This window comes from Ascaphus truei, chromosome 9 (assembly GCF_040206685.1).
Source record: "Ascaphus truei isolate aAscTru1 chromosome 9, aAscTru1.hap1, whole genome shotgun sequence".
NCBI lineage: Eukaryota > Metazoa > Chordata > Amphibia > Anura > Ascaphidae > Ascaphus > Ascaphus truei.
Genome location: NC_134491.1, coordinates 60,126,712 through 60,140,252, shown reverse-complemented (window position 1 = coordinate 60,140,252; position 13,541 = coordinate 60,126,712). Strand labels below are relative to the sequence as shown.

At 48.6% G+C, this 13,541-nt stretch overlaps 1 protein-coding gene across 2 annotated transcripts in view; it reads right to left on the bottom strand.

Moving 5' to 3' along the window:
• SRGAP2 (SLIT-ROBO Rho GTPase activating protein 2) overlaps positions 1-13,541 on the bottom strand; it is a 58,126-nt gene that overhangs the window by 34,865 nt on the left and 9,720 nt on the right. The window contains exon 1 of one of the 2 annotated variants that reach the window (XM_075615156.1): positions 124-273. The exons of the other annotated variant lie outside the window; for it this stretch is intronic. Coding sequence (XP_075471271.1) covers positions 124-184 — 61 coding nt within the window. The 5' untranslated portion in view covers positions 185-273. Of the gene's footprint in view, positions 1-123; positions 274-13,541 lie in introns of those variants that run through there. 2 annotated transcript variants of the gene reach the window in all.

Genomic DNA, 13,541 nt, shown 5'->3' with positions numbered 1-13,541 from the left:
ACAGATACAGAAAGTAATGAGGTCCCTGCTCCAGAGAGCTTACAATCTATTCTATATGTATACCTCTATATGTGGAAGGAGACACACACACACACACACACACACACACACACACACACACACCTTTTTTCCTCCTGTTGTAAATGCAGTTGATCGCCCGGGATCTCCTGGGAGGGGATCTCATGTTCAGCTCTCAGCTCCGTCTCTTTCGCTTCCAGTCTGACAGCAGAATCTGCTTCCTCAGCACGCTGTGTGCAGCAGGCAGGGAGGGGGGAGCCCAGAGAAATCCCCAAATATCCCCCAAAAAACAGGGAAGCTGTGGAATTTCCAAAACTAAAAACGTAGATTCTCACCCCCTCCTAATACACAGCAGGGACACCTACCCCTCACCCCTCCTAATACACAGCAGGGACAACTACCTCTCATCCCTCCTAATACACAGCAGGGACAACTACCCCTCACCCCTCCTAATACACAGCAGGGACACCTACCCCTCACCCCTCCTAATACACAGCAGGGACAACTACCTCTCATCCCTCCTAATACACAGCAGGGACAACTACCTCTCATCCCTCCTAATACACCAGGGACACCTACCTCACCCCTCCTAATACTGACACCAGGGACACCTACCTCTCACCCCCTCCGAATACACACCGGCGCTTACAGAATCCCAGCTTCGGTATGTGATCTAATTTGAGAGAGTGAAGAGGTGACCGCATTACTTCCAACTTGTAATTTCACCATTTCTGGCCTTGTCCAGACCTAGAAAGCATCAGCCAGGTCTCTAATTACAGAGCAGCTAAAAAAGACCCCTCTCCTGTTCTGGGAGAGGCAAGTGCCCACTTAGCCAGCAAGGCATCGTGCGCCAGCCCCCCAAAGATCCTCCTGGGGGGGGGGGGGGGGGAAGATATTCCTCAGTAGAGAAAAATGAAACAAAGACGGGAATGTACAACAAGGGAGGACGGGGATGCAAATACCCAGCATTCCCTGTCCTAATATGAGCAGACGTGCTCCCCTGGAATAGTGTAGTAGAATATACAGAGAAAGGGTGGGATCCCCAAAACAAAGGTGCAGACCTTGCATCAGCGGTCAGTGACCATGTTTTGCTCTGTTTGATTCTGGTATGCCTAGTTAGATTATATGGTCCCTGACGTGCAGCATTAGCTGCTATTTGCTTAACATACAACACTCCGTGCCACTCCTACCCGGGCACAGCCACCTACACCCCGGGAGGGGACGTTCCAGCCACTCTTGTCGTGTGGTTCTCTGTTGGAGACTTTGTTCCTGTGCACAGACACCTTATTATGAGCAGTAAGGGGCCATTACTCGCTGGGTATGTTTTGTGGTTTGTTTTAGAGTTTAATATGTAAACCATGTCCACTGTTGATTCAATAAAAACTGTTTTTTTATATTCTCCCACATTTCTGCGAGTGACCCCATTTTTTGGAGTTTCTGGGACCTCCCTTTGTTTTGAGGAACTCACCCTCTGTGTATATTGTGAAAATAGATTGTCTGTCTGGCTGAAATCACACGAGTTTCCCCACGTAAAAAAACAGGGTTGCCACCACTTCGGCATTTGACCCGGAGACTACGGGTTTTGGCCGCGTATCTCCGGTCTACCCGAAAAATCTACGACCGGCAGCGTCGGCGTCTCCCCCGGCAAATCCAGTCAACATGGCTTCATGATGTCAAATGGCGCCGCGTTTCCATGACAACGGGATGCTACATGACGTCACGTGAAACGCTGCCACGACTACGGGTATCATGTGATGCCTCTGCGCCATAAGGCGTTCCGTTGTCTTCATGGCAACTTGACCCTGGGGTGTCACACTGGAAGGAGATAAGTGGCAGTTGTCCAAAGCACAGAATAGATGCAGCAGAATCTACACCATGTGTGTCATTTAATCCTCGGCACTCCCCCCCCCCCCCTTTAATGCAGAAAAATGCAACCGTGAAAGCAGGATGACGCAGTGAGAAAAGGGAGATATTTTGTGCACTTCCATACAAAACATTAGGCTGGAGTTGAGCGCACCCCCCTCCCCCCGAGTTAAGGTATGCGAAAGCTTAGCGCCTCCTAGTATATCTGTGCCTACATGTGAGAACGCAACATTTTCAAAAGTTACAAATTCTTAAAGTCCAAAAAAAATGTATATTTCTATTAAAAAAAAAATTATTATTATTTTTTTTTTAAACACGTGTGTACACACACACGTATGTATAGTAGGGCCCCGCCTTTTGGTGCCCTGCTCATACAGCGGTACCAAGAAGGGGGCATGCATGTCAGCAGTAATACACATGACAATATAAAAAGCACAAATAATTCAAATAACACAGAAAAGGGGAGAAGCGCTTTCAGACATAAGTGACATTTAGGAAAAAGGAGTCCCTGCCCCAAAGAGCTTATAATCCAATTGGTAGGTAGGAAGAACAGACAGACAGTAGCAGGGTGTGCTGGTAAGTGCGTCTGCAAGGGGCCAAGGTTTATGTATGAGGTGTAAAGTATCAGCCACGGAGCTACTCATATGCTTAGTGAAAGAGGCGTGTTTTAAGGTGGGTCTTAAAAGGTGGAGGGAGAGGGTGCTAGTCGGATATTGAGGGGGAAGGGCATTCCAGAGGTGGGTAGTCAGTGAGAAGGGTTTATGGAGGGAGCGGGCTTCAGATACAAAAAAGGGGTAGGGTGAAGACATCCTTGAGCAGAACGCAAGAGTCGGGATGGTGCACAGCAAGAAATTAGGGCTGAGATCTAAGGCCGCGTCCAAACACATTAAAAAGTCTATGGAAGTGTCCATAGAGCGCGTGGCTTTTTTTTCCGCGAGACATTTTTTGGTCTTTGTCTCACGGCGGCAGAGTCACGCAAGAGGGTGAACCGCTCATGTGACGCCCTCGGCACACCTGCCCGTCGCTGTGGATCATAGGCCACAGATCGCTAGGACGACAGGTGTGCGTCCTAGTATGGACGCAGCCTAAGGACGGGCAGAACAGTGTAAAAGCCTTAAAAGTGAGGAGGAGAATTGTGTGTGATACGGGATTTAATAGGAACCCAGGAGAGGGATTTCAGCAGTGGAGACGCCGGGACAGATTTCGGAAAGAGTAGAGCGATTCTGGCAGCAGCGTTTAGGATAGATTGTAGGGGAGACAGGTGAGAGGCAGGAAGGCCGGACAGCAGGAGGTTACAGTAATTGAGACGGGAGAGAATGAGGGCCTGAGTCAGTTTTAGCCGTAGAGCAACAGAGGAAAGGACGTATCTTTGTAACCAGGGTGTCCGCAGGGCCGACAATCAAGCAAACTCACTCCTAAGGCTGCGTTTGTGCCGGCGACTGCGCATCAAAACAAATGCATTACCGCCGTGTGCGCTTATAGTAAGCGCGACGCAGCGACTGTTTGGTCGCGATCACTGGAAGCCATCTCAATTTGATTTTTCCAGTGACCGTAGCCCGACGCGCCGTCACTATAAGCGCGGCATTACATGTGATGCCTCTTGCATAAGACTATTTGTCAGTCATCAAATCAGTCTTCCGTTTGCAAAGAGGTCATCATAGATTAAATCAGATAAACAGAAGTAGCCGATATACTTGAATTCTGTGATCCAACACCCAACTTTTTTTCACATCATACAAAAAAAAAAAAAAATTAAGTTACTTTAAAAGGGAGATTGAATCTTTCCAAAAGTGCGATTCAAAATAAAAATGTAGACTGCCAGCTTCCCTTTTAATTAGGGTTTATTTACCCTGGGTTGCACAGACCCGCAGTATAAAATATTAATTTACAGGCATACCCCGCATTAACGTACACAATGGGACCGGACCATGTATGTAAAGCGAAAATGTACTTAAAATGAATCACTACCTTTTTTCCACTTATCGATGCATGTACTGCACTGCAATCATCCTATACGTGTATAACTGATATAAATAACGCATTTATAACAGGCTCTATAGTCTCCCCGCTTGCGCACAGCTTCGGTACAGGTAGGGAGCCGGTATTGGTGTGCAGGACGTGCTGACAGGCGCATGCGTGAGCTGCCATTTGCCTATTGGGTGATATGTCCTTACTCGCGAGTGTACTTAAAGTGAGTGTCCTTAAACCGGGGTATGCCTGTAATGTGCATTATAGTACCAGTATATTACATTCATTAATTCCATACAAAGATTACATTCTATATGTAACCCCTCTATTCCCAGTCTGTGTGCGCTGTGCAGGACTGCCAGGTGGCTTCTCTAAAAAATAGTAAACAATGGCGAAAGGAGGTGCACAGTGTTTCCTCCTCTCCTTGGCCCAACCCCCAGGCTCCCGACACCTCCTCCTGATGGGCTGCTGCTGGGTGATCCAGCCAATCGGGATGGAGGAAGCTGACCCTAGCAGAGCCCTGCTCTGGGAAATCCCACGCCCGCCTGGTCACTATGTCCAGAGAGGTAATACAGTATACACATACATGTCCAGTATTACCTCCCATTTATTTTTTTTACTGGACAGTGTCCAAAATACAGGGCTCTAGCGCAACGGCGGGGCCTGAGTCCGTCCTCCCTTAGTAACACCATAATTGGTCCCCTTGAATAAAAGCAGATGAGACTTGTGAATATATTAACCGGTAGTTTAGGACCCCTGGGCAGCATTAACCCGGCATCTCTTCCTCTTGAACACGCACTACGCAATTTGGACACTGCCCTTATATTAGTCCAATATTATTGCCAGCACTGCGTTGGAGATCTGGCGATAGATAGGACAGGGGGAGTGCAAACTTTTGCTGCTGCGCCCCAGTCTTGCCTACCTCTCTGCTCGCGCCCCCCACGCCTCGGAGCTGCCTCACATGCACCGCTGGTCTAAAGTATAGAAGCCCAAAAGAACAGAACTCTATTGCAGGGGTGCGCAAACTTCCTGCGCTGCTCCCCCCACCCCCGCTTGCTCTCCTCCTATGTCGCGCCCCCCTGCGGCGTCAAATGACGCTTTGGGTCAGGTGACGTCGCGTGACCCACAGCATCATGTGATGCCGCGTTGTCATGGAGATGGACACGTACGCCAAGTGAGCCGCATCCCCTCCCCCGCCACAAAAAAAGGATATAGATATATTTATTGTGATACCATCACTGTCCTCTAGGTGCTGGAACATTGCAGCAAGGGACCTTTTCAGCTCTCAGAGTTAATCCTCCTAAGGCCTGGGACATAGTGCCCAAAACAGTGCGGAGGCACGCTGAGGCTTAGGGAAAATGGTGATTTCCCTGGCCTTACACAGCGCGCCGTCCGTGGGCGTGTCGGGGGCGGGTCAGTGACGTCACGGAGCTGGTTCGCCCTCATTGGGCGACCCGCTCACGTGACCGGCCCTGCGCTCCGGCAAGCAGGAAAATCTCAAGACTCGGTGAGAGACACGCTTCCGCAAGCGTGCGCGAGCCCCTGCTAAAGCCGCTCTCATTGCAGCTGCAGGGGCTCAGTGCCGAGCAGCAGCACGGGTCAGCGCATAAGCGCCGACCATGCCCGAGGCCTAAGGCCTCGGACATGGTGCCGGAGACCGTGCGGCCGCTGAGCGAACAGACTGCCTTAAGGCAGTGTTCACGTCCATGTGGCGTCTGGGCGCGTGTTGCGTGAGAAATCAGTAAAACCAGCTCTGTGACGTCACTAGGAACACGCCCCCACCATGGCCAGGGAAAGCCGGCCTCCGCATGGGAGAAGGCACCATGGCCCTAGCCTTAGAAGTAGTTAGTTCAGCTGGTGCCTAATGAGGAAGGCTGAACTCCTGATTGCTCATGGAGATTTTAATAGTCAGGAAGTGACTAGAGATGCAGCCACATGATGTGAGAGAGAAGAGAGCCATGCCGAGAGTCAGAGTGAGAGACTGCTGTCCCAGACAGGGGGACAGAAAAGTGCTCCCCAGCTAAAGAAGCACAGCCCTTGACAGTGGATCTACAGAGGAGAGTTACTCTGAGCTCACGTGGGGCCAAGTTCCCTTAAGGTCGCGGTTATATTGCCGGCGACATGACCGATTACGTCACCCGTCGCCGTCAGCGAAAGTTGCATTTAAAGTTTGAGTGAGGTCGCTGGCGAAAAGGCCAGTGATGTCACCAAGGGGGAGGGCAGAGTGCAATAGGCGCTGTGTGTCTCTAAACCAGTCATGTGATAACTGTCTCTCCAAAAATCAAATAACACTGGCTACCAAATTTTTGGTCGCTACGTCACGCCTACTGTAAGCGCATGCGACGGATTCAATGTATTTGTTTTGTTGCAACGTCGAATCGCCAGGCACTATAAGCGCAGCCTAAGGAAGGGAGGACGAGAGACCGTGCTGAAGCGGGGGTGTCTGCTCCAAAGGACTAACAGATAAGCAAAACGCTTTATTATTGTGTGCAGAGACTGTATACATTGCTGCCTATGTCAGGGCATGTTTTGGGGATGGGAACCAGCTTAGCTGGCCATCCAACTAGTGAGGGTGAAAGCTACTGTGTAGTTAGCTTTCCCTAAAGGGCATCACAATATATATCATATATCTAGATCTCTATATATGCAGTCGCGTTGCAGGCCTGTTATGGGTGAAACATTTGTGAGGTGTGTGTTTAATACACAAAGGATACTCAAAAGTTGCAGGAAAGGGTATTGTATGCACGTGTGTGTGTGTCCGTCTCTCATGGTCGGTCCTTTGCTAGCAGTCTCCTACAAGCCTCCTCTTTCACCTCTGTCAGGCTCTGCTCAGACTGTCACTCCCTATCTCCACATTCTATCCTTTCTTCTCCTTATCCAATCCCATATGTCCTGTCATGTGTTGCCAGGCAGATTAGGGACAGTCTCATTCCTTATTGCAGGGGCGCACAAAGTTTACCCCCTGCGTCAAATGACGCCGCGGGGGCAACGCACCGCCGAAGACAAGGCAGGAGAACGTTACAGAGGCCTTGCGCGCTCCCCCCTTGGGGGTGAGCGCGGGACCTCTGTAACTGCGGCACCCCCCCCCGATGAAAATCTCTGGGCACGCCCCCCAGTTTGCACACCCCTGCCTTAGGCTGCGCTTATAGTGCCGGCTATGTTGCGACCAAAACAAATGCACTGCCCCAGTCACGTGCGCTTATAGTAAGCGCAACGCAACGGAGCTACGGCTTGGTCGCGATCGCTGGAAGTCATCTTAATTTGATTTTTCCAGCAACCGCAGCCTGCGTCAACGTCGCTGGCACTGTAAGCGCAGCCTTATTGCACCTCTGGCATTGTAGGGGTTAACGCCCGAAAAAGTGAGAACCGTTACAATGAAATCTCCATGGTTAGCCCTGTGGGAAAGAGGAGGGTAGCTATTAGGAAACAGGGTGAGAAATATGTTTGACTGTACTTCCATCTTTAAACCTCCCGAGCAGGTAAATCCTAGTGCACATTCCCTCAAAATAGGATTTCAGAGAAGCACAAGAGAATGCATTAAGTGGTATTTTCCAACTGTGTCACTTCCTCACAGACAGTGAGGGAGGGGAGGGGGCTCCAGCTCCTGCTGTATGTCAGGGGAGGGGGGGGGGGGGGCGCTTCAGCTCGTGCTGTATGTCAGGGGAGGGGGGGGGGGGTGCTTCAGCTCGTGCTGTATGTCAGGGGAGGGGGGGGGCGCTTCAGCTCGTGCTGTATGTCAGGGGAGGGGGGGGCGCTTCAGCTCGTGCTGTATGTTAGGGGGGGGGGGGCCTGCGGCTGTGTGCAGTGTCTGGCAAATGGTCACTTCCCATCGCCATCTGCTGCCGCTGTGAGCAGGAAACCAAACAGAGAGAAGAGGAAGAGAGCGGGCGGATAGAGGGAGAGAAAGAGAGATAGGGGACAGAGACAGCAGGAGATTAAGAATGAAACATTTGAACTAGTGAAGTTAGTAGACATTAGATCCTACACGTAGGGGACTGCGCCTTGAGAGGAGGAGAAAGAGAGAAAGAGAGAAAGAGAGAAAGAGAGAAAGAGAGAAAGAGAGAAAGAGAGAAAGAGAGAAAGAGAGAAAGAGAGAAAGAGAGAAAGAGACCCACAATGATACTTGAATGGATTCCAAGGGAAATTAAGACCAAGATGATCAAAAGTAAGATGGGAGGATGAAATCTGAAAATGTGTTGGAGTAACATGGAGAAGAGCGGCTACGACCGCAGGACATGGAAGAAGATCATTGGAGGAGACTTCACCCAGCAGTGGGGAGACAAGGGCTCAAGATAACATTGTTTTTATATACAAAGGGACACTGTATAAAACATTAAAAAAAACAGATTTCAAATGGCTGTGATAAAGCAGCATTGCAGCTGTTGCCAAGCATTGTATGGTTACCCCAAAACTAAACCCACTGCAATACAGAGCAGTTTTAAGCATGACTAGAGCATTCATAATGTCAACATGTATTTTAAAGAGTACTCCAATTTCACCAGTAGGAAAGTGCTTAAACAGAGGGAGGATTGCCATAATGGTTATATAGTTTCACCTCTGCACCTCAAACGCATCAGGGCTAGGGTGTTTGTGCAACACGCTTATGCTGGAGTAGGGTTGGGCAATAAACCGGTAAGCCGATATTGAAATGTATTAGCGCGGTATTGCTATGTGCCACGGTGATGTCTTACGGACAGCTGGTGACAGTGAAAGCAGCCACTTTAAATACAGAGCAGATAGTTTAAACGTGATGCAGGACCCCTCATTCCCCAAGGTTAGCCGTACTCCTCCCCTTACATCGAGGGTCACTTCGCCCCAATTAAATATCTTCATTTTTAAACAAAAACGTCTATGTGTAGTGTACCATTCTGCGTTTCCTATTAAAACAGATACAGTATTTATCAAATATTTTGTCTAATACAATTCTTAACATAGTTATAGGAAACGCCTTGTTATTGTCAACCCCTAGTCAGGAGATGTATGGAGATACTATCCATCAGTTTACACTGCATTATGCTAATTTGCTAGTGGCTGAACCGCGCCCTTAAATGAAATCCTAATTAGCAGAGTGTTGCTGCACTGTATCCATGGGGGGAGGTGGGGGAGGGAAGGGTAGGATAGTGCGCACGTCTGCTACTGCAGGCGAGTGTGTGTTCACATGGGAGGATGCTGCAGCATCACAGAGAGGTGTCTGCATCCTGGTATACTTCAGCCACCAAGCATCTTCAGACGAGCAGGGGGTTGCTATGGCAACCTTTACACTTCCCGGGTACCAGAGCTGATAAGACTGCTACATCTCTCTCTCTTAACACTCTGGGGAGGGGACCAAGGACGAAGGGGACAGGGAAGAAAAAATACTAACAAGGCACAGAAAGAAAAAAAAAAAAATAATGTGCCAGGCCTGTCTGGCAGCGAAAGGATTATAAAAAAAATTCAAAATAGCTACTTAATCTGAAGCAGGTGTACCCAGTTAAAAATCAGAGCGTCTGCTCTCCTTCTGAGCTTAGGCAAGTACACACAAAGAAATGATTCTCTCTGGACCAAGACAGTACTCTACTAGATTACAAGGGATATCAAACAACAGACTATAACCAAAAGGAAGGTGGGAGGATGAAATAAGAACATTTGATGGAGAGGCTGAAACCGCTTTACTTGGAAGATCATTGGGGCGGCTTCATCGAGCAGTGGATCGATGAGGGCTGACGAGATGGATATATAGATCTAATTATCCTAACAATATGCAACGGTGTCACGCGTCTGAATCATACAAAGAAAGTTGAGGGGGTTGGTGGGGGGGGGGGGGAGGGAGAAAGGCCATATTCACCAAGCAGTGCTACTGCACAAGACCCCCCCTTCCGTGCTGGAAGAAACCTTACAGCAGAATCACATGAGTGAGCCGAAATGGGCCTATTTATCAAGACTTGCTGGAAGGTGTCTCACAGCAGTAGCATGGCTTAGCTAACATGGACCCAAGTAGATTAGGTAGAAAGTGAGAAAGTGTTATTACAATAAAACAACGTTTAAAAAAAAAAAGTTATAAACACGTCGAAGTTTTGGTTGGCAGTGATAAATAAATGGGGGTTTTATATGCACGGAAAACTTTGCAGAAAATATTTTCGACAAAAAAAAACACATGTACTGATTTTTCTATTGAAGTCACAGAGGGAAACGGTGTGTGTGGCCTCCCCTTTAAATTGTACCAGGAACTGGTGTGTGTGTGTGTGTGTGTATATACGTGATCCCTTTCAATTCTACAGGAGAGGTGTGTGTCCCTTTCATGATCCTACACGATCCCTTTAAATTCTACAGAGGAAAATGTGTGTTTTTAAAAAAAAATTCTACCAGTAACTGGTGTGTGTAAGCATGTGATCCCTTTAAATTCTACAGAGGGAAGTGTGTGTGTGTGTGTGTGTGTGTGTGTGTGTGTGTGTCAATTCTACAAAAGGTGTGTTTGTCTCCTTTAAATGCTATACAGGGAACTGGTGTGTGTAAGAGTGTGATTGTTATACAAGTAATACATGGCAAGGCCTCGGGGCTCTGTAAATGTTGAGGCTTGGAATGGAGATGTCTTAAATTACAAGCTATGTATTTTGACTGAATGGCCCTCTGCACAAGTCTGTTCCCTGTAATAAAGCAGCACGAAAATTGCAGCAGAAGCAGAATTGACAGTCAGAAACAGCTGTCCTCTTTCAAGGGTTTTTAATCTGTATCTCGGAAACGGGAGAGGGATAAGGGTAATAAAGTTATTCCATGTTCTGTAGAGCGTTGCATCAAAAAAAAAAAAAAGTTATAACGGAGGTTGTGAGTTTTACAGAAAGAATGAACCATTAGGTCATCTATTGTCCCCTTCCTGTTGTGGGGCAACGCAGGGACAATAGGTACCAATGTCCCATGAAATCAGTCTCGGTCACCCCGCAGCGGGAGGTACAGACTAGTCTGTCAGCCTGTGGTGGGAAGGACACTGATGAGGTCACCGGCACCTCTGGAGAGAGATAGGGGGGGCGAAGGGCGAGCTAGAGCGGAGTGGGTGGGGGAGGCGAGAGGAGAGCTAGACAGGGGGGAGAGGACGAGGGGTGAGCTAGACAGGGGGGGGGAGAGGGGTGTTAGACAGGGGAGTACGAGAGGCGAGCGGCGATGGGCGAGCGAGCTAGACAGGAATAGAGACCAAGAATTAAAATAGAATGAAACAGAATGAGACTCTGCTAAACCAAAGAAAAAGCCCACACTGCAGCTCTCTGCTTCTTTATCCCAGCTATTGTCACCTGACAACAGAAGAAATGCAGAGCACACCGAATGAAGCACAATGCAGAGGCCTGTCCCATATCTGCACCCTGGGGTGGGGGGGGGGGGGGGAGGGAGCTGCAGACACAGCAAAATCACTACCTGCAGAACACACATGCATCTGTTCAGTAACTGCTTGTGCACCACGAGAATGCACCGTTAACCCCTCTGCTTCCAGATGGTGCACATATTGCAGTAGCCGTGTGCAGTGCGGTTTCTGGGCTTTGCTGCTGTGTGATGCAAAATGTCAGGAGGCTAAAGGAATCCTAGAGGGGCGAGCTAGACAGGGGGAAGTGAGGGGGGGGGAGGGTGGCTAATAGGATTCCCCAGGCTCAGCTCAGCAGGGTGTCCTGCCAAGGTAAACAAATGCCACAAAGCAAAGGGGATGCATCCCAGCATATGACAGGAGGGGAAAGAGAGAGAAAGAGAGGGAGAGAAAAAGAGAAGGAGTAAGAGAGAGGGAGGAAGGAGAGAAAAAGTGAGGGAAAGAGCTTGAAATACAAAACCTGAACGACCACCATAGAATCGAGGCACTAAGAGAGGCCTAGTGTCTGATAACATTATACTACTACATTGAGGACGCATTTCCTGGGGTCTCGTATTTCATTATGACAGCTCTGGACAGAACACACTGGCCCAAAAAGACCCCTCTCCCCAGAGTGAGAGATGTATGGGGGGGGGGGATACAATACCCCCCCCCCCCACCCACCTAATTCCTAAAGATAAAGAGACCCTCTCCCCCCCACACATCCTAATTAACCAGTCTTGCCAAATGCACAGCCGTGGTACATTAACGTGCCAACGGGCACTGAAGGGTTAATACACACAGGGAGTGTTGCCCCGCTCTACAACTGGTCCCTTTAAGTGTGCAAGGCGTGGCCAGGCCCTGGCACAGAGATGGTCATTACACACATGGACAGCACGTGGTCCTGGAGAATCCCTCTTGCAAAGGGCACATTCCTGCATGTTCCCCGGCACACGGCCTTTTGTTTAATCACAGCCCTTAATTCACCAAGCAGTCAGCCCCCATACACCTTTAACTGCTTCACTGCTGGACAGACTGGTAGCACACTGCCTGTATACACCAGTGATGCACAGCACTCGCCTGCAGATCTGTCAGTTGCACAGCAGTGTGTCCTTGCAGGACCCTGCGTTACACATGCAAAGCAATCCACTGCTGACCCTCTCCAGCAGTGAAGTAGCTATTGACCATTTGACCCTTCATGGGATGAAGGTCACCAGCTGTCACAAAGGCATAAAGAAGTCTTTAACACAAGGCATCTCCAACTCTAGCTACCTCCCACCCACAGGCTCCCAGCACCGCACTCCCAGTCCCACCCAGCTGTCATGGGCCCCTACTTAATAGAACATCAAGCCACTTCACAGTACAGAAGAACTGCTTTATTTCGGTGAATGGGGCTAAAAACAACCCCAGCCCGGGGAAGAGCGCATCACAACGGAAGGGCCCTGGAGAGATTTATAGGGTCAACAGAAGCCATATTAAAACGCAAGAGGATAAAATCAAGTGTAAAATATTAAACACAGCTCTATTTACAACTGAAATGTAAATAAAATGGTATGTTCCCCGTCTGTTCCACCCGCTCTGTACTGCGATGGAAACTAGAACACATGGGGGTTACATCCTGACCCTACAGGAGTCAGAGGTGGTTATTTGATAAGTTAATGACCCCTCGGTGCTCCCCTCCTATGTATTCAAACTGCCTTTGATGAAGGGTCAATTTACACGTCATTAAAAAGGTTCAATCTCACAGAGCAAGTAAAAAACAAACAAACTTTTAAAAAAACACCATCTCAGTGCAATTGGCTCCCTCCTAAGTTTCAAAAACCTATAAAAGAGTGACCGTTTCACTTATTTGTATCCTGTGATAAATATATGTATCACTTTTCTCTGGGAACACGGAATTCCAGCATACCAGCTACTTGTGTTTATCTGTCGGAATTATGATGGCTTCATAATTACTTTCCAAACAAAGAACAAAAATCTGCGCTTTGATGACTCCGTCTTATTACCAGAAGTTAAATAAAGATTGTAAAGAACCCGTGGCAAATAAAAATACCACATGTGAGCACATTCGGGTCAGCAGCTCTGCTTGTCACCAGTCGAAGGGTTTTACAACACATTAAATTAGGGTGGGTAAAGGTGACTAAAAACAACCTCCACCATGCTGTGTACATTAATACAAATACCGCTTGTGAGCACATCCACGTCGGTCTGCAACTCGCTTTCCCCCATTATCTCTTAGCATACATTGCTTCCACTGCAGCCAGGGATTCTGGGTAACGGCATGCAAATGAGCACACCTTTTGCTTCTTAGGCTGCGTCCACACTGCCGCTGACCGCACTTGGCGCGGTCAGCACAATCAATTTTAAACTTGTCGTCTGGCCACGC